This window comes from Heteronotia binoei, chromosome 5 (genome assembly GCF_032191835.1).
Source record: "Heteronotia binoei isolate CCM8104 ecotype False Entrance Well chromosome 5, APGP_CSIRO_Hbin_v1, whole genome shotgun sequence".
Classification (NCBI taxonomy): domain Eukaryota; kingdom Metazoa; phylum Chordata; class Lepidosauria; order Squamata; family Gekkonidae; genus Heteronotia; species Heteronotia binoei.
In genome coordinates, this window is record NC_083227.1 from 96,333,512 (window position 1) to 96,355,292 (window position 21,781).

The following is a 21,781-nucleotide window of genomic DNA, read 5'->3' on the forward strand; positions in this document are numbered from 1 at the left end:
AAACAAATTGCCAAGTTTCTTGTTTCTCAAAAGATGTTGATCTTTTGCCAAAATGTGAGTTTCTTGTAAGCAAATTATATCTATTTCTAACTTTGCTAAATATTTGAAAGTCTTCCTCCTTTTTATAAGGGAATTAAGTCCATTAACATTAATAGAGACTATTGATGCCATTATGGATTTTTCTTATCATTATCTTTTTTGGTCTGCAGTCTTGTTGAGTATTTTCTTGGTCCACTTGCTCCACTTGAGTTGTCTTCATCTGAAACTTCCTCTTCTTCCTCTTCACCAGCCTTCTTCTTCTTCCCCTCTTTTTTTTTCAATTTTCTCCAGAAAATTTTTGGCTTTGAAAACAGAGTTTATTCTGTATCTATTCTCTTCATACGTAAAAAGTAGGTCTTAGCCACGTATATGGTATTTCTCTTTCTCTCAGGAAGTTTATCAATGCTTGATATTCTCTTCTCTTTTGTCTGATTGGCCATGGTACCTCCCTCAAAATTTTCACCTTATTTCCTGCTATCGTCACTGTTTTGTCCCTCATTTGTTTCAAAATATCATCTCTGGTCTTTTTCCTTGTGAGCTTCAAATGGATTTTGCTAGGTAATTTGTTCCATCTCATGAAACTTGATGGTACCCGCTTAACTTGATCAAACTCCTCCTCCATCTTATCAGGTACCACCTGCAGAATTTCTGACAAAGCTTTGCTTAGTATTTTCTGTAGATCTTCAGTTTTTTCTTCTGATACATTTTGAAACCACAGCATATAGGCTGCTCTATCCATCTCTAGCTGAAGAAATTTACTATCATATAGTTTCTTTTTCCAGTTGCTCCACCTTTTGGGTGTTCTCCATCACCTGTGCATCAAGAATCTTTAAAGCTTTATTGGTCTCTGCCGTTTGCTTTTTATTCTCTTGCAGTTCTTGTTTAATTTCTGCCATCTGCTCTCCTATGTTATCTACCTTGCCCGTCAGTTGTGCTATGGCAGTTAAGAGAGTGTTTTGCATTTCTTTCATGTCCCCCTGCATAGTTGCAGGTGTAAATTTCCCAAGGCCAGACGAAGAACTGGGTGAAGGAGTCGGTGGTCTACCTTCTCAGTTCTCTTTTTTTCTTTGAGCCTCTTTAAATCCAACAGCAGCTTTATTGTCCATCCTTATTAATATATTTGCACTCACACTCCCAAACTTTAAGTATTTCCCCTAAACAGGCCTGTTTGGAACACAATGTTCCTGTATCAACTAACCCAGTATCTAGCAAGTAGTATCAATATTATGAGAAGATAATGGTTTGTTTGAGAACAAGACCTTCTTGTTTATATCAACAATATATCCAACTTCAAACAGCAATAAACTTTATGCTAAACAAAACTTTTTACTACAACTACCTTTAGTATCACCAAGCCAAAACAATTAAGCTCACAGAAACAGTTCATTATAGTGCGTTCTCAAGGATAGATAGTTCAATCCACTCTGGGACTTGCCAAATACATCTGAATGCTCCACAATATAAATTGTAATCCAAGGCTGGATGCTCAATTTGTATAGTCTCCACTGGAAAAAAATAAAAATAACCAAGGAAGAATAACAAATAAAAGATCCATACATTCCCAGCAAAATAACAACAACAAAGGAAAAAAGACTACCATATGAAAACAAATAAGGAGAAATTAAAAATAAGAAAAACAAATATTCCAACCATATATTTATAGATAAATCCTCCTAGAAATACAAAAAGAGCAAACAAAAAAACAAACAGTAAACCAAAATTAAAAAAATTAAAAGGGATGTAAAAATCACCTTCAGTCAGCCAACTCTTTATAATCCAATAAGAAATTAAGAAAAAAACAGAATGCTAAGGGTCATATCCACCATCAAAAATTTTGTAATTCACTTGTAAACTTCACAGCTATTCTTCCAGCTGACAAGGATATAGCTGCATTTTATAATCCACTGCACAAGCCATCTGAGACCCAGAATAAATCTTCAAGACCAGCAAAAATTTATTCAGAATGCTTCTTCAGTACAGCCATAATGTTCTTATCTTTTTTATATCTTTAAAACCAGTGAAGTTTTATTCAAAATTATATTGTCTCCAATAGATGTCAGTCTCAGATCAAAGTTCTTACAGCGACTAGTCTTCTCCTCCACATCGACTTGCTACTAGCCATCCCATCTTCTGTTGTTCAACCAAGAGGTCTTCATCCCCCTGAAAAAGCTTAGAACAGCTTAGTTCAATTCAGGGGTCAATTTAAGTTAAGAAGCTGGTGTGAAATAGTCCCAATTTCACAACATGTCCTTAGGGAAACCGCCAGAATAGGCTCCAGACTTTTGGAAGCCTTAAAAAAGAGAAAGAGGGAGCCAGGCATTCCTCCCCCTCCTTCTCTTCGTACTTGCCTCCGTCTGCGCTCCGTTTGACTTTCCACTCTCCAACTCCCATCTGCCCACTGATCTTAGTTAAAGATTAAATATAAAAACAGAAGAAGACTTACAGTCCATCCCAGTGGTAGAAGAAATCAGACTGGTCATACAGAAGAACTTGTTTAAAAAAAAGAAAAGAAAAGAGTCCAGAAGTCAACCTCGATGCCATTTAAAAATGGTGATTGGGACAGTGAGGCTCGCAGCAATGTTGAGGTTGGGAGCCAGCCGCCGCTGACCTTCCCAATCCTCAGCATTAAGCTGCCCCACTTCTTGGACCCTTCCTGGGTCCCAGACTTGAGTCCCCATAAATGGGGAACCCCTCTGCCGCTCGATTAGAGAGTGGCTCTGGACCAGCCGGTCTGAGTCGCTCCCTAGATTAGGTCACCAAAACCGGAAGTCTCTGCAGCAGGTTTTTGTTGAAATAGGAAACTTTAGAGAGACTGATACATTCTGTCAGCTCCTTCTTCCCAAAGTTCATTTAATCCAACCCAACAGCTTTGAATGCTGTACCAAAGAATTATATAAACTGCAATCCATTTTTACTGTCCCCTTTCTTCTAACAGTGCAATGTCCTAAATGTACATTTAATTTCTTCATTAGCAAAAACCAAAAAACTTTTCATAAAATTCTTCAGGATAAGCTGACAAAAAAATAATCGTATTCCCCCAGTCATGATAACGATGTTATAACATAGCAAGAAAAAATCATAAAAGAATTAATATTCATATTTAACTACTGCTGTTCTCCATGTGTACATATGCAGAATAAGCTTTCCTTACCTGGGGCTGCTGAGTGGCAGTTGGTTTCTGAGGAGATGGCACAGGTGTTTTAGATAACACTTGGTTCATTTTGCTTACAACAAGCTCCGTTATAAGCTGTCTGTCTTCAACCTGATGCTCACCAATCAAAGGCATTGAGGAGTCCATAACCTAAAGGAGACCATATCCAATCAGGGAGAGAAATTTTTTCCTCATTATTTTTTATATTGTGTTGTAGATCATTATTGTTACCCACCCAAAGTTATGTAAAAAACAGTGAGTAATAAAATAACGGGGAGCGTCAAGCATTTCTTTAGAGACTAATTTTAAAATTTTCCCTCTTAATGTGTCAATTTTTGTTATTTAGAAATTTCAGGCAAATTATGAGAAGCACTACATTTTTTAATGCCCCAAGGACTGGCGTACTAGCTGCAAAATGAGCTGGTGGTATTGATGACAACAGTTAATATGGAATCAGACAGCACAGCTTTTACATTGCTCTTGCCACTGTATATACATTAAACGCTAAAAGTTCTGGTTCCAGTTCTTGTTTGCTTTACAGTATACAGTATACTGCCCTGAGCCTGCTAGCACCACTAGTCTCAGCCCTAGTGACATGAACCAGGGGGGCACAGAAGGTGGCTCGCCCTCACCGCCAGCCAGTAGATAAACGGCGACTGTGGGAAATTAGGCATTTGTTTTGGGTACTGGGGGGGGGGAGAGCCCAATTCAGCACCCCCTCCTGGCACCCTAGGCAAATACCTAATTTGCCTAGTAGGCGATCTGGCCCTGGGTGTGATACAGGCCTTCCTATGCCAAAGTATTACCTTCCTGCAAAATACTGAGCAGTCTCCTTTTAATTGTATTCTCCATACCACATGTGCTGAATTTTCAACTCTGTTTACCTTATGCACAAGCCATGAAATGCAAGATACTCTGCCAGGGAAAAATGTCCTTGGAAAAGGGCCCTGTCATTAGCCCATGTTGGCCCCACTCCTTGCCCATTCTGGTCCCCAAAAGGAAGGAAGGAGTGCCTGCTCAGCTAGCCCTGAGCTAGAAATGCCTGGCCAAGTGAGTGACCAGGTTGGGTGAGGCTGGGCAGGTGAGTCCTGTACCTTGCCACAATGAAGTCAGGCCCGTGCTGTCCCTTGCTGTAGTGAGGCTGGATGGATAAAGTCAGGTAGTATTGGGCCAAGAGGGTGCATCCCTCACAGTGGCTCATATCCACTCCTCTTTTTGGGCAGGGGTCGCCCAACTGCCCAGTAGAGGACAGCCCTCCCATACCATTTGCCTACCAGGATTCTTCCCATTGGTCTTAATCCACCCCTGTAGTATGCTAACTCTCAGAGAATTGGCTACATTAGGGGTGTTTGGCCTATGCAAAGGAGCTCCTGCTAGAATTCCACCCCTGTTAACGCTGATTAAATATTCAGTTACAGCGCAAATCTGAGAGGATTTTCTGTTAGTTTCTGAATTACTTTTGTATGCTTAAAAGTTTCATGTTCTTATAACTAGTGCTGACATTCCTATAGCAAGTAGCATCAGTCTAATGCTACCTTGTTAATTTTTTCCTATACAAAAATAAATACCCGTCTAAGGGATTAAGTGGCATCCAAGTTAGGCATTTATATTCATAAAACGCTTTGGAGACAGATGTGATTTTTCTCTTAGATCTTTTTCTTTTTTTAACTGCTTGTAACAGTTGGCAAACTCTAGGAAGGTTCGCTATGCATTTTCCCTGCTGTTATAGAAAGAAATCTGTGTTGCTAGGTGGACAGGGGATGATTTCTACAAAAAAGTCATGTGTGAAACAATGGTAATGTCAGGGGTGTGGCCTAATATGTAAATAAGTTCTTGCTGGACTTTATCTACAAAAACCCTGCTGAATGCAACAGTGGTAACTATGTTGATATACATCTAAGGAATAGGAGAGTAATGGTCTGAAACAGTATTTCAGAATAGACCTTCCAGATTTTTCTATTTATGGTGCTGCAGTGTCTTAGTAATAGCTACTAAAATCTATAAAATCAGGTTAAGATGCTCCAAATCATTATGTACTCAAAAAATTCTCATGTGCTCATGGGAATATCATTTGATTTAACTGAGATACAAAAAAAAAAAGAGAGAGAACTATTTACAATGCAGCTTATGCTGCACAAATGAGCAAGAATTTCCTTTAGCGGCTTGGAACAAGTGTTTTTGCCAAATCTGCCCCACAGCGACATTAGTTTATCCATGGCAACAAAAGCTTTGATGCCAGATAATAGTACTAGGATTATATAACAAGCCTGCTAGTAGCTTAATGGTTTCTAAAATTATCATCATTTGGAAAGGGGTGGATGTCTTTCTTTTATACTCCTTTTAGATACTATTTACACATTTGCAATTGTCATAAAACGTTACCCTGAAGGAACAGCTGCAATTTAAAAAGTTAAAGAATTTTTTCAGCTATCCTTCAAAGTATATTCATAAGAATGATCTAAAAGGACATTGACTTATTCACAGTTCACCTCCATAGCAGGGGTAGACAACCTATTTGGCCTCAATGCCCCCTAAAAAAAAAAGGGGGCAACTTAAGGTGGCTGCTTTTGATGGTATGCTGGCAAACAAAAAGATGATAATTTGCTGGCAAACATACGTGGGAGTAGGAGAGAGGGAAGACAGCAAGAAAGTATATGGAGCCAGCTGAGTCCCAGAAGCACTGCTAGCATTTCAGACGATCACTGTCAGCTCCTCAGGAACATGACTCAGTTGCTTGGAAAGATTACGGGCCAAACTACTCTGGGGTGCTGCTGGTTATCATGAGTGGCAGGGTTGCCTTTCCTTGCTCTATAAAATTATTCTCACATTTGCGAAATAGAATAAATCAAAATTACCATTTTTTCCTCCCATTGAAAAGTATGTTTTAGCATTATTAGGCACAAACAGAGAGGTAAGCCAACAGAGCTTCAGTGAATCTATACACTGTAGGGGGTTTATGAATGGATCACCCAAGGCTTGATTTTTCACTTGGAAACAATGGGGGGTTGCTAATTTCTTTGGAGAAAGTAGTATGGGGGATGGGTGGGTTTTGAAGCATACTCAACCCTTTTACCCTGACCTATTTTTCCAGCTCATCCCTGCTCAGTGCTTATTTTAAAGCAGAGTCTTCTTTTAAAAAGGTTCTCTTCCAATGAGGTTTGAAGACTTTGATCAGCAGACACCCAAGCTCAATATGAGTGACATTAACTAGCCAGAAAAGGCCTAGGGTTGCCAGCCTCCAGGTGGCTGGAGACCTCCTGAGATTTCAACTGATAGCCAGACGACAGAGTTCCCCAGGAGAAAATGGCTATTTTTTTTAACAGACCAAATTCATACTCGGTGGATCCTCATTCACAGGGCTGACTATTGCAGGTCCCAGGCCACAAACCACAGTATATTAGCCAAGAGAACCCTTTGGCTCTTTCCCAAGGGCCATGCCCAGGATAAATACATGCAAACAGAGAGGAAAAAAACCAGACTAGATGGTACTCAGCTGCTGCTAGCAAGCTAGCAGGATGCCCAACTTCCTCCTATGTGAGCTTCACCATCTCATCAGAATATCATATACCTGCAAACAACATCTATGCTCAGTCTATTTATCTAATACATCCCCCCCCTTTCTTTCCTCCAATGAACTCAGGACCACATACATACTTCTACTTGCCCTCCTTTTATTCAGTCCCTACATTTATAGCCCACTTTTCTTCAAAGGAGTGCAAGAATGCATACACAGATCAGATTGTCTTTTTTGGCACAAGGATGGCCACCATTAGGTTTCAGCTGTCTCCTTCCTGTCCCAGCAGTTTCACAGCAACTGAAAGATGCCCAATACTTTCCCACTCATGAATGCCAAGGAAAAACTGAAAGCATGAAGCCGTAAAGGGATAGCCTACCATTTTCACTCTGGAATGAAGTTGGGACACACCTGTCACTCAATCTTTCTCCAGCTATATAATCTAAAAGTGAAAAATTACTCTTTGTAGGGAAATACAGTTTTCAATAAATTTAGGAGAGGAGGCAGTCCCGAATCTTACTTATGATCATGAATTGCAGCAATAGTTGATCTATGAACAAAGGGCATACTGGTCAAATATGATATGTTTGCTTCAAAGTGAATGCCTGAAGGCCAATGAAGCATAGTATGGAAGGAAGAAGAAGAAATCTAAGTGCTATCGAATGTATTGTAACGTATTGTAGTACCTGTCTTTCAACTTGTTTTAATTATTTGTTGTAACTGTTTTTAGTGGGTGTGTAAAATTTTACCTGTGACCTCCCCTGAGCCTGCTTGTGGGGAGGGCGGGATATAAATATAAACAAACACACAAATAAATAATAAAGTTACAGCATATGAGATACAATACACAACAGCCTTCAATATCTGAAGGAAGTGGGTTCCCCCCGCCCTAATTGATACTTCACTCACAGAATAGGGAAAACCACTGAGCCAGACTGTCTCCTTTGCTTTAAAATGTGTAGCAGAAATTCTAAATACACAGTTATAAATGAAGGACTATACACCCCAACAACTGTAGGCATGGTAACTGTAGGCATGGTCAAATTTCAACTGGTCAACAGTTGGGTGCATGGCAGAGTTGAAATTAGAAAGTAGTGAGCTACCAGGCTAACCAGCAGGCCAGGAATCTACTGCGTTACTCTTCTCCACTTTGTTGTCTTTACCACAAATGAAGGACCAACAAAGATCAATACAATTTCATTTTCTCTGGGCTGTATGATATTGATTGCACTGCGTAATGAAGCACCTATTGCATGGTATTACGACACAAATATATGAGGCAAACCATACTTTGTCTCAATTTACCACAAAGTTCTAGTCAAGAATTCTGAATGTTTCACATTCAGTAAGTCTATTTCCTTTGATTTTTTTAAAGTCCAGTGGATTGATGCACTTTTAGAAACTATAATATATATTTATTGGTAAAACAGGATCTTGGATTTCATATTTTCATTCCACTTGTGTAGTATGGTCCTCCATTATGGCACTGTACTTCGGCACTACCCATTTTCAGCTCATCCAAGACACTGTCACTCTTAATTTTGCATGAGCAAAAATTGCCCAGTGCATGTTTGGCAATGCGCAAGCAAAAGGAAATAATTGTTTCTTGGGTACTGATCTGGCATTAATTAATATCAGCTGGAAGGCCTTGGAGTCATAAGGACTGTATGGGACCTAGTTAAGAATTCAGAAGGGGTAATAGCCATAACTTGACCTGGATACTAGGGGTGTGCATTCGGGTTGGCTGAATAAAAAAAAAACCCGAATCACCCCTGATTTGGAAGTATATGCGGAAGTATACGGAAGTCCATGGAAAAGGCGGAAAAGGAGCTTCTGCAGCCTCAGGGAAGCTGCTTGCCTCCTTTCCTGCCTTTGGAAGACTTTTCCTGCCTCTCCCATAGCCTCCCTGGGATCAGGGAGGGAGGGGGAGGGGGAGAGGAGCCCCAGCGGCCAATCCAAAGCATGCATTTGCAAAATTTGCAAAATGCATTGCAAATGCATGCTTTGCAGGGCTGTTGTGTAGCTGATGACTGAGCTAATGCTCCAGCCAACAGCAACATTGTTGTTCTTTTGTTCACTTGGGTATCCAAGTAAACGCTGTTCTCTGGCCAATCACAGAACAGTGGTATTTTTTGAAACTACTCTGTATAGGGCCAGAGAACCTTTTTAAGGAGTCTGCCTGGCTGGACTCCATTCCATTGCTGTTGTGTTGGTGTGTTGGTGTGTGAGAGAGATTGTGCTGTGCTGGCCCTTGGCCTCAGCTGCTGCTGCTGCTCTCTCTCAGCCTTGCCTTACCTGCCTGGAGAAGAGAAGACTTCTAAGGTAAGACAATCTTGGGGTTCTTGTTTTTATTTTAGTTAGTAAAAGGACTTTTTAAGAGAATCCCTTTACTTATCCAGATTTGGGTGGGTGAGTACTGGATAGCTTATTTGAGGTTAGGGGGTTCTGCTGGGGGTGGGGGCCTGGGGTGGGGGGTTTGCCAATCTGCCCATAGCTTACTTTAGTGAGAGGACTTTTAAAAGTGCAGCGTCTTTTTACTTTTCCTGATTTGGGTGGCTTGGATTTCTTGGGGTAAGGGTGAAGATTTTTTTTGGGGGGGAGGGGTTGGTGAAGTTCCAGTATTGTTAAATACAGTTCTTTACTGTTTTAAAAGGATTCTGTGTTTGATTTGTTGCTGCTGTGTTGTGCTGCTGTTGTTCCTTTTCTCTTCCGGTTCTTGGCGGGGGGAGCTGTTTGGCCTAATTTTCATTGTTAAAAAGGTCACTTTTTTGAGTTTGTTGGCCTTTTTCTCAGTGATCTGTTTGGATCTATTCTCTGTTGTTGCTGGTTTTGCATCCTCTTGTCCTGTTGTCCCTTTTCCTGGTTCTGGTTTTGGGGGTGGGGGGTGAGTTAAAAGTTAAGTTTCTTTCTGTCACATTTTGGTTTTTTTAAATTACCTCTGGTTGATGTGGGGGTTGGTGTGTGGGCTGTGTGGAGTGGGTCACTTTCATGTTTTTTTAGAGTTATTTTTGGAGTCTGAGTGTGCTTTCGGTTTGGCTAGGGCCATTAAATAGGCTGCCCCACTAATAAGGGTGTTTTTAGGGATTGCATTTTTTGAAATTTAAAAACAAATTGATCCAGTTTAGGACTTTATCTTCTTTCAAAATTCAACTAGGCCAGATAGGAGTGATTTAAAAAGATTTTAGGTTTCTCCTAAAAGGCAGCATGACTACTAGGCCACATCAGGCTTCCTTTTAAAGAGACTAGGGTTGCAGTGCATCTTGCTTTCAGCAACTGAAAGCTGGTGCATCCTGAGATTTCCATAGGGTAAACCACAGCTTCTCTCAAGTTATAGGGGACACCTGATTTCTAGTTTGCAAGGAAATCTGGTTTGTCCCAGGATCTAGTTAGGCCTACAACGCCTTCCTTGCGTGGCCCACCTTCTTCACATCGTGGTTAATGATGCATTGAGCCAGGCAAAAAGCCAGGATCGTCGGTATCTAGCCGCGACCCATGAGTACCGACTTTTGCTCCAGAAGTGTCAGCACATCACAGGTCACTTCTCACGCAGCAATACGGACTCGTATCTGCTGCGTGAGAAACAGACACTGACAGGTGTGCCAGGGCACTGCCTGATCAGTGATGTCAGCACACATTGGAACTCCACCTGTGCCATGCTGGAGCGCATGGTGGAGCAGAGAGCAACCCTGGATGCCTTTGTTTCTGAGACGAGGGTCTTTCAGGATGAGAACCGTCTCACCCAAGAGGATTTCTCAGATTTTGGAGGTTCTTGGGCCCTTCAAGACCCACACAGAAATGCTCTCGTCTGACACGGCGAGCATCGCACTGGTCGTCCCCAAGGTCCACATGAAAACCTCGCCTCATTTCTAGTGCCAGCTCAAGGCCGTGCAGACGTTCTTCCAGTGGTGCGCGCCCTGGTTGTTAGGCTGCAGGAAGGGCTTGAGGCCAGCTTTTAGACTTTCACCCAGGATAAGGTCTACATGATGACAACCATGTTAGACCCATGCCTTAAGGGCACAGTCGCTGAGTGGGCCAACAAGCTCAATCGCTGGCGAGATGAGCTCTCCCAGAAGGTCGAGCGCTGCAGAGTCAGGGTGGGCCCAGTGCCGGTAATTGAGGCGGAGGGGGGTGGAAGCAGCTCATCTGCCACTTCCACTTCTGTTCATCCCCAACCTCCCCGGCTAGGCAGTGTTTCACACCAGACTCATGCCACAAAGAGTCCTGAGATGACACTCATCGGGCTGCTTGTTGGCCCCTCTGGGAGTGGTAGGCCCCTGAGAGTGGAGACGGGTGCTGCGATGGTGAGGAACTATCTTTCAGAGCCCAACGAGTCGCAGGAAATGTCTCCTTTGGACTACTGGGTCATGAAGGAGGAGGTCTGGCCGGCCCTCTCCTCGGTGGCCAAGGTGTTCCTCTCATGCCCACCGACAAGCGTGCAGAGCAAGCGCGTCTTTTCGCCTATGGGCAACATTGTCTGCCCACATCACAATCGCCTGCAACCCTGGAGAGTTGAGCAGTTGGTCTTCCTGAAGGTCAACTTGCCTCTGTTTGACTCCCTGAACGTAGACTTTGAGAATGAATGAAGTGAGCACCTACTTGTGCCTGCATGCTCTCTTGGCCTGCGCCTGGAAGGTGGTTGTAAAACGCTCTCCCACTAAACATAGACTAGAGTCCAAAGACAGCCCAAAAACTCACTCACAAATTGATTGACAGTTCCCCCATCCCCCCACCATCCATCCCCAAACCAAAAGTGAATGCTGGTTTAAAATCTGCAAAGCAATCCAAATTTCCTCAGTCCCCATCCACACATACCTAATAATACTGAAAGGGCCATTGCAGCCCCCAACTGTAACCGACAGCACCCACAGGCCCAGCCAGGATAACCCAGTTTTTTTTTTTCAGGGGCAGGAGGAAGAAAGAGGGAGGTGCCAGTGATGATGACAGGCAGCCAGCAGCCATACCAATGCTGAGGTCCCTCTAATGGGACAGTGATAGCTAGTGTGTTGCTGCTGAGCTGAGAGAGAAGGAATGGTTCCCTTCCTCTCACACAATCTGAGGCCCTTCCAGTGATCTTCCTCATTTGGGGTGCAACTCTGGCTCGCCTCCTCATGGTGCACCCTGGGTAACGCAAAAGAGCCTGGACCAGCCAACCATCCGTCACTCAAGGTAAGTCTAAATACTTCTTGCTTTGTGTCAGATACAGAATGATGTGGAGCTAGGTGTGGTCCACCGCATCTCTTGTTTGAGAGTTGTGTTGTTTGGGGCAGGACTGGAGAGCTGTCATCTGTAGATTGCATGTTCTGTGGCAGGAAAGCTGCCATCTGAGTGAGAGATCCAGAACCAGCATGCTTGTTGTGCTTGGCCAGCTCTCCTCGCGTTGTTTGGGGCAGGGCTGGAGAGTTAGCATCTGAACATCGTGTGTTCTGTGGCAGGGAAGCTGGCATCTGGGTGAGAGACCCAGAACCAGCATTCTTGTTGTGCTTAGCCAGCTCTCCCCGCATTGTTTGGGGCAATCTGAGGCCCTCCCAGTGATCTTCCTCATTTGGGGTGCAACTCTGGCTCGCCTCCTCGTGGTGCACCCTGGGTAACGCAAAAGAGCCTGGACCAGCCAACCATCCATCTCTCAAGGTAAGTCTAAATGCTTCTTGCTTTGTGTCAGATACAGAATGATGTGGAGCTAGACATGGTCCACCGCTTCTCTTGTTTGAGAGTTGTGTTGTTTGGAACAGGGCTGGAGAGCTGGCAACTGTAGATCGTATGTTCTGTGGCAGGGAAGCTGGCATCTGGGTGAGAGACTCAGAACCAGCATGCTTGTTGTGCTTGGCCAGCTCTCCCCGTGTTGTTTGGGGCAGGGCTGGAGAGCTGGCATCTGGGTTTGCTGCAGCCAGGTCTGCAGAGCAGACTTTGAGCAGATTGTGTTTTGTGTGGCAATGATGTTGGCAACTGGGTTTATATTGGTTCCAGGCCAGCAGGGTTCATAGAGTAGATAGATGGATGTAGTGCATTTGGGTCCTATAGAGATTCTCTGGTGTGAAGTTAGGTTTGTGTGGGACAGTGCCCTGAAGCTGCACAGCAGTTTGGGGGGGGGGGGCTCTCCTCAAAACCCCCTGCTCCCCAGAGCCACTTTTCCCACAACAATTACAGTGGGGGAAGTGGCTCTAATTTTTTTTCTCACCATTGGGAACAGTTTTCCTTTTGGGGTGCCCACAGATGGTGCAGTCTTTTTCGGCCAGGGGGGGTTGCATGCGGGGGAGTCCCCTGAAGCTGTGCTGAAGTTTGGGGCCTCTTCCTCAAACCCCCCTCTGGCCAGAACCACTTTCCCCACAGCAATTATAGTGGAGGAAGTGGCTAATTGGGTTTTCCCCAGCATTGGTGGCAATGGGCCTTTTGGGAAGCCCAAAGGCAGGGATCCCCTGGCCCAATCTTTTTGTGACTTGGGGGTTTTGTAGGGGAGAGTCCCCTGTGGGATCCCTGCAGTTTTGGGGGCTCTCCCTCAAACCCCCTGCCCCCCAGTAGCCTCTAATTATTCCCTATGTTGCCATAGATTTCAATGGCCCATAGGGTATAATGGTGGGATAGGGGCACCCTCTTTGGGAATGGGACCCCCTGGCCCAACCTTTTTGGAACTTGGGGGGTTTGTAGGGGAGAGTCCCCTGTACGTCTCCTGCAAATTTGGAGGCACTCCCTCAAACCCCCTCCCCTCCAGGCGGCTTCCAATATACCATTTTGCCATTGATTTCAATGGCCATAGGGTATAATGTGGCCGTATATTCAGAAATAGCTGCGCATCTACTGTATATATGGCTATTCCGAGTACCGGTATTCAGAAATATATGGTATTCCGATTTTTTTGGCCTCGTATATTTCCGAATCCGATTAATTTCGAATATTTTTTTTTTTGCACACCCCTGTTACATTTACATTTTGTTAGGCAGCCTGAGGCTAACAATTTTGTTCTTTATTTACATTCCATTAAAAAGTATGGGATGGAATATAAATAAAGAACAAAATTAATTTGAACTTAACCTTTTCAAGCTAACAATTGATATAATCCATGCTAAAACAATTAATCAAATTTGAGATATTGTTTTCTAACAAAACCCAGGTTAAAAAAAATGTAACCAGAGTTATATATCTCACAACGTACTACAGACTATTGTTTAGCAGCACTGCTCTAGCAGCACTGAGCAATTTTTTATCTGTTTACAACTCAGGAGGTATCAACTCTCAAAAAGGAAAAAAATGGGTGGAAAGGAAGATACATTAGGTCAACAAAAAATAATATTGTATTCTTATTTTCTCATCTTGCATGTGTGTGTAAAATGTTGTCAAGTTGTAGCTGACTTATAAGACCAAGCAGCCTTATCTAGGGACAGCACTGCTTGCTCCACACGGAGAGGGGCCTAGAAAAGGTGGCCTAAACAAAGCTCGTCTCCCCCACCCCAGTTGGCTAGCCGCGGTCAACGGGCATCCTTACTTGCGGTTGAAAAATAACAACAAAGAAAAGGCATGCACCTGCCTCACAAAGTGTGCAAAGACTAAAGCTTGCGTGTTGGAACATCAGAACCATGCTTGACACAGTAGGCAGTGGTCGCCCTGAACGACGCTCTGCTCTAGTTGCCCACGAACTTCTCAGGTTGAATATCGACATAGCAGCTCTCAGTGAGGTCCGTTTCCCTGAGGAAGGTAGTCTTCAAGAACACGGTGCTAGCTATACCCTCTACTGGTCGGGTAAGTCAAAGGCTGAGAGCCGCCTTTCTGGCGTTGGCTTCATGGTCAGGCACTCCATTGCCTCCAAACTCGAAAACCTGCCAACAGGTCACTCAGATCGCATCATGTCCATGCGCCTCCCACTTCAAAACAAGCAGCATGCAACACTCTTCAGTGTGTATGCCCCAACCCTTCAAGCAGATCCTGCAGAAAAGAACAAGTTCTATGCTGATCTACGCAACCTCGTACGGAAGACCCCTACAGAGGACAAGGTGATCATCCTTGGCGACTTCAATGCCAGAGTAGGTAAAGACTCGGAAGCCTGGAAAGGAGTACTTGGCAAACACGGCATTGGCAACTGCAATGACAACGGGCGCCTCCTACTAGAATTCTGCATGGAGCACCAGCTCACCATCACCAACACTATCTTCCAGCAGAAGAACAGTCTGAAGACAACCTGGATGCACCCATGGTCCAAGCATTGGCACCTTATCGACTACATTCTGGTGCGCCAGAGAGACCTTCGAGATGTCTTACACACCCGAGTAATGCCCAGCGCAGAATGTCATACGGATCATCGTCTTGTACGCTGCAATCTCCGTCTTCACTTTAAACCCACACCCAGGAGAGGAGGTATCCCTCGGAGGAAGTTTCAGGTTGGCAGCCTCCAGTCAGCCGAAGTTAAAGCTGCCTTCCAGGCAAAACTCCAGTCAAGAATTGAGGACCCCAGTTGCCCCACAGACCCTTCTCCAGAAGCACTCTGGGAACACCTAAAAACTACCGTCCTGCAGATCTCTGAAGAAGTCCTCGGGTTCTCCACAAGGAAGAACAAGGACTGGTTTGATGAGAACAATCAAGAGATCCAAGAATTACTGGCAAAAAAGAGATCTGCCTACCAAGCACATCTTGCTCAGCCCTCCTGTCCTGGGAAAAAAGCAACCTTTCGCGCTGCATGTAGCAACCTCCAGCGCAAGCTTCGAGACATTCAGAACGAGTGGTGGACCAAGCTTGCAGAGAGAACCCAGCTGTGTGCAGACACTGGTGATTTAAGAGGGTTCTACGAAGCCCTGAAGGCAGTATATGGTCCATCATATCAGGCTCAGAGTCCCTTGCATAGTGCAGACGGCCAAGTGCTCCTCACAGACAAGGCATCCATACTGAACCGGTGGTCGGAGTATTTTCAGGTTCTCTTCAGTGCCAACCGCGTAGTTCAAGATTCAGCAATCCACCTCACCCCACTTCAACCGGTGAAAACAGAGTTGGATGAGATCCCCACCCTAGAAGAGACTGTTAAAGCCATCAAGCAACTGAAAAGTGGCAAGGCAGCGGGAGTTGATGGAATTCCACCAGAGATCTGGAAGCATGGGGGCACAGTACTACATAGCTCACTCCACAAAGTACTTGTCACCTGCTGGGAACAAGGCAAATTACCACAGGACTTTCGCGATGCAATCATCATCACCCTATACAAGAACAAAGGGAAAAAGTCAGACTGCTCCAACTACCGGGGGATAACCCTGCTCTCCATCGCAGGCAAAATCCTTGCCAGAATACTCCTGAACAGACTGGTGCCCACCATTGCAGAAGAACTCCTCCCAGAGAGCCAGTGCGGCTTCAGAGCTAACAGGAGCACCACCGATATGGTATTTGTTCTCAGGCAGCTCCAAGAGAAATGCAGGGAACAGAACAAGGCTCTGTATGTGACTTTTGTCGACCTTACCAAAGCTTTCGATACCGTTAGCAGGAAAGGCCTGTGGCAAATCTTGGAACGTTTAGGATGTCCCCCAAGGTTCCTCAGCATGATCATCCAGCTACACGAAGACCAGCGAGGCCAAGTCAGACACTGCAACGACCTCTCGGAGCCCTTCCCAATAGGCACAGGTGTAAAGCAAGGCTGCGTTCTCGCGCCAACTCTCTTTACGATCTTCTTTAGCATGATGCTTCAAAGAGCCGCAGTAGATCTAGATGATGACGATGGTGTATACATCCGCTATCGCACCGATGGCAGCCTGTTCAACCTGAGGCGACTAAAGGCACACTCCAAGACAATGGAAAAACTCATCCGAGAGCTACTGTTTGCTGATGATGCTGCACTCGTCTCCCACTCGGTATCAGCTCTGCAGCATATGACGTCCTGCTTTGCAGAGGCTGCCAAGCTATTCGGCCTAGAAGTTAGTCTGAAGAAGACAGAAGTTCTCCACCAGCCTGCACCCCAGGAAGATTATCACCCCCCCTGCATCACTGTGGGTGAATCAGTTCTGAAGACAGTCCAGCAGTTCAGCTACCTGGGGTGCATCATCTCCTCAGATGCCAAGATCGACAAGGAGATTGACAACAGGCTGGCAAAGGCAAACCGTGCATTTGGCCGACTGCACAAAAGAGTGTGGAGCAACAAGCATCTGAAAAAAGGCACAAAGATAAATGTTTACAAAGCGGTTGTGATGACAACCCTCATCTACGGCTCCGAATCATGGGTTTTATACCATCATCACCTGCGACTCCTCGAGCGCTTTCATCAGCGCTGCCTTCGCACCAGCCTCAATATCCACTGGAGTGACTTTGTGACCAACACTGAAGTCCTCAAGCGGGCGGAGGTTACCAGCATTGAGGCACTGCTGTTGAAGACGCAGCTGCGCTGGGCAGGGCATATTTCTAGGATGGAAAACCACCGCCTTCCCAAGATTGCCCTGTATGGCGAACTCTCCACTGGTCATCGAAATAGAGGGGCACCAAAGAAGAGGTACAAGGACTCCTTGAAGAAATCCCTTAGCACCTGTCACATCAACCATCACCAGTGGTCTGACCTAGCCTCAGATCGCAAAGCATGGAGGCACACCATCCACCAGGCTGTCTCTTCCTTTGAGAACGCACGCATAGCTGGTCTTGAGGACAAAAGGAGATTGAGGAAGAATCGCACTGCTACAGCACCAATCCTAAATCAGACTTTTCCCTGCAGCCACTGTGGCTGGACCTGCCTGTCCCGCATTGGTCTTGTCAGCCACCAGCGAGCCTGCAGCAAACGTGGACTATTGCACCCTTCTTAAATCTTCGTTCGCGAAGCCAAGCCGAGAGATAGGGACTGCAGCAAAGGGCTTTCAAGAAGAAGAAGAAGATATTGGATTTATATCCCGCCCTCCACTCCGAAGAGTCTCAGAGCGGCTCACAATCTCCTTTACCTTCCTCCCCCACAACAGACACCCTGTGAGGTGGGTGGGGCTGGAGAGGGCTCTCACAGCAGCTGCCCTTTCAAGGACAACCTCTGCCAGAGCTATGGCTGACCCAAGGCCATTCCAGCAGGTGCAAGTGGAGGAGTGGGGAATCAAACCCGATTCTCCCAGATAAGAGTCCGCACACTTAACCACTACACCAAACTGGCTCTTCAAGGCAAGTGGGAAGCAGAAGTAGTTTTCCATCTTCCTTGGTGATCTCCCTTCCAAGTACTGACCTTGCTTGGCTTCCAAGATCAGAGGAGATCAGGCTATACCCTGCTGCCTTCCCTCCCTTCTCATCTTACATAAAAATATAATTTTATTCAGTTTCTCTTGGTAAAGAGATACCTGTTCCTTTTGTACCGAAGCAATAATGGTGAGCTCATTCAGGAAGGAAGGCAGAAGGGTTAGGAAAATATGATGTAAGTATTTTGATTCTTAGTTTGAGAATACATATTCGGAAACGAAATTACATCACTTCATAGTACAGCTATGTGCTTTCCCACAAGTAGTACCATTTTCTGGGAGATGTGGCTTTGCTTGATTACTTAAATGTGTTCCAAAATGGACTGTGTGCTCTGAATCACACGTATATACAAAAGCCAAATGGAAACTTCAGACACTGAGATTGCTCCTATTATCTTAACAAAAAAGTGCTGACAGAGAAAAATATACATCATACCTCAAAAATGTAATCCTTCCCATCCTTGCCATGAACTGCTTTGATAGCACATATGTCCAGGCCGCCAAACATCTCAGAACAGCTGTCAATCCAGAGCTTGTACCTGGAATGCAAAGTGAAGTTTCTATTAATCTAAAAGCATGATATTGTCATAATAGAGATTTAGCCAGGCAGCACTAGTTTATGCTCAGAACTGCATCCCATACTTACTTCTCCTCCACTCGCATTTCAAAACTCTTCTGGAAAAGTAGTTTAAAATTGTCTAATGCTTTCAGATTTATAATGTGTGAACTGTCTGTTGTGAATTTGAAGTCTGATTCATACATGTAGGAATACAAAGCCCACATTCTCCAAAATAACAGTGGCCACGTGCTTTATATATGTTCATTTGGCAGGTGCTGACAGATAATCTCTGATGCCTATACATATTGTCACACATGTATTAGTTCTAAGACTGGCTGTAATGTTAATCTTGGTCATTTACAAATAAGATGCATCAAAAGCAATGAGGGTTATTATGAATAAAATGTTTAAGTTCAGGTTGTATTTTATATATTGTAGATGTTGTGTTGCTGGAAAGTGCTGTCAAATCTCAGCCAATTTATTTATTTATATTTATTTATTTATTTATTTATTTATTTCATTTGATTTATATCCCGCCCTACCCCACCGAAGTGGGCTCAGGGTGGCTCACAACATAAAATTCTAACAATAAATCAAAAATCAAAATACATTAATAATTTACACAGTAAAATAAAACACAATTGTCAGCGTGCTATGCTACAGTCTTATTAAAATTCAGCTATTCAGGTATTCAAATATTCAGATATTCAGATATCCTGATGTTCAGATGTCGGTCAGTTGTATGCCAACCGGAAGAGGACTGTCTTACAGGCCCTGCGGAACTGCCCAAGGGCCCGCAGGGCCCTCACCTCCTCTGGCAATTGGTTCCACCAGCAAGGGGCTGTGATCGAAAAAGCCCTGTCCCTAGTTGACTTCAGACAGGCCTCCTTTGGCCTGGGGATTGTAAGGAGATTCTGAGAACCTGATCTCAGCACTCTCTGGGGAACATATGGGGAGAGACGGTCCCTAAGGTAAGCAGGTCCTAGGCCATATAGGGCTTTAAAGGTAATAACCAGCACCTTGTACCGAACTCGGTATATTATCGGTAGCCAGTGCAATCCCCAAAGCCCCGGCTGAATTTATGGCGACCCCATAGAGTTTTCAAGGCAAGTGAAGGGGGGACTCCTGAATAATTAATGAATACCCCTATAATAATGAATGAAAGCATGCTTCTGCCTTCAAAAAGAGGGTGTCTGATGCAATGTTCGTTAGAAGCACAGACATCATTCAGTGGGTGTGTGCAACACAGATGTGTATTAGGATAACACAAAGGGGCCTCCTTGAGAAGCTTCTTGCTGGAGCTGATAAAGCATGGAGTCAGGAGGAATGGAAAAGTACTAGAAAGAGTTACAAGGGGGTGGGGAATATTGAATCAGATAAGCCTGGGTGTCTGCGCTGTTGGGTGTCTGTGTGAATAAAACGGTCTGTATGTAGAATGATTTTAATTTAGTCATTTTGGGGGCCCATGGCCGACTAAGTTCTGTTCTTGGTGCCAAAAGTAAACCTCATTTCATACCAGTAATGTCTCTTCTTCACAAGAGACGTTTAGAGGTGGTTTGCCATTGCCTGCCTTTGTGTAGTGACCCTAGTATTCCTTGGTGGTCTCCCATCCAAAAACTAATCTGGGCCAACCCCAGGGGTGGAATTCTAGCAACAGCTCCTTTGCATATGAATTCTAGCAACAGCTCCTTTGCCACACACCCCGATGTAGCCAATCCTCCAAGAGCTTACAAAAAAGAGCCTTGTAAGGGGTGTGTTGCCTAATATGCAAAGGAACTCCTCCTAGAATTCCACCCCTGGCCAATCCTGTTTAGCTTTCAAGATCTCGTGAGACTGGGCTAGCTTGATTGTAGATGTTACTATTTGAAATTAGTTCTAGTGCAAAAATTTTCTACAAAAAGAAAAGCTAGACAGAAATATTGGCAAAATACAGGTGTTTTCTTTTAAAGTTATTGATGACAATTTACAGAATTACAGGAGTGGCTTTTTATTTATTTTGTAGAATTGGACTTTTAGGGGTCTTTTGGATGTATATCAAATCTAACATCTGTAGATGCACTGACTGTAGGGAGAGTTTATTTGTTTAAGAGCCCTGTCTTGCTATAAAGTGTTACAGTCTTTCCTTGGATCTAGAAGTATTCCTTCTTTTAATGGTAAATCTGGAGAAAAACCAACTCAAACAAAGAAAGCTGCTTTGAGAAAGCGCCTCATATGAAACCAAATATTAACACAATTTTACTGAAAGCAGTTTTCATATGTGTGAATGTGTACACAGAACAAAGGAAGAAGCTGAAAAACATAGCTGCATGGAAAGAGATATAGAATATGCAACAGTTTGTAAATGTATGGGTACGTTCATAATGGAATGGTTAATACCTTAGTCCCAAGTCATTTAGGTTTTTTAAGGCTCAAATCAGCATTTTGTGCTGGGCCTAGAAATGCAAGCTATGAAAATTGGATCAGTTTGGGGGTAATATGATCAGATTGGTATTCTCTGTCAATAGGCAACCACATTCTGACTATGTATAGTTTTAAAGCACTTTTCAAAAGTAGCCTGACAGATTACATTACAGTTGTCCCGTGCAGAAGTTACCAAGGGATGTAGAACTGTAACAGAATCATGTATTTCCATTATACCAGTCTAAGTTTGTAAAGACAGTTTTGGCTATGGTGGTACCCAAGGAAGATTTAGGAACAGTGCTGGATCAAGTACAGGTATCTCTGTATAAAAACTACTCCAAATTTGAAGCAATTCAATCCAAATTTCTTAGATCTCTATTAGGAGTACAATGTGTTCTGAATGCTCTGCTTAGCCAAAGGCTGGATTAGTATAACTGGAAACCCAGGCTTGGTTTCATGCCATTTATTTATGGCTTAAAATAAAACTTTCCCCCTCAGGACTAATCCCCTAATTATTCTAGACAATTTTTGCTCAAGATGGGTCTCAACAACTGAATGTAAACTGTCATTACTGGGTTTTTCCAGAATAGCTCTTCTCTACCTTGCTATAAAGAAGCCAGAGAAATTATTAAATAGAGGTTATAGGATGCCTCTTTAAAAGTGGTCAGAGCATGGGTCATGTATGTCCCGGCAGTGGGGAGTAGAAAACAAAACTTTGTTCCACTCAATTATCTTTTCTCGGAACTTCTGAAATGCCACAGAGCTTTTATCCTAGCATGACTTAATATCCTCCCCTCTGTCCTTCTCAAGAGGAAATATGCTCATACCCCATATGTACATTGTCTTTGTCCATGCCAATCTGGATTGACAGAGACAGTTGAGCATGTTCTTTTATATTGTTATTTTTATAATAATAATAATAATAATAATAAAATTTTATTTATACCCCGCCC

At 43.9% G+C, this 21,781-nt stretch overlaps 1 protein-coding gene across 2 annotated transcripts in view; it reads right to left on the reverse strand.

The window, feature by feature from the left end:
* SYN2 (synapsin II) overlaps positions 1-21,781 on the reverse strand; it is a 454,742-nt gene that overhangs the window by 25,753 nt on the left and 407,208 nt on the right. Inside the window, exons 9-10 of one of the 2 annotated variants that reach the window (XM_060239867.1) lie at positions 18,306-18,408; positions 3,191-3,340 (exon numbers count right to left, since the gene is read on the reverse strand). In XM_060239867.1, coding sequence (XP_060095850.1) covers positions 3,191-3,340; positions 18,306-18,408 — 253 coding nt within the window. The remainder of the gene's footprint in view (positions 1-3,190; positions 3,341-18,305; positions 18,409-21,781) is intronic. The other variant, XM_060239868.1, reaches the window with a different exon arrangement.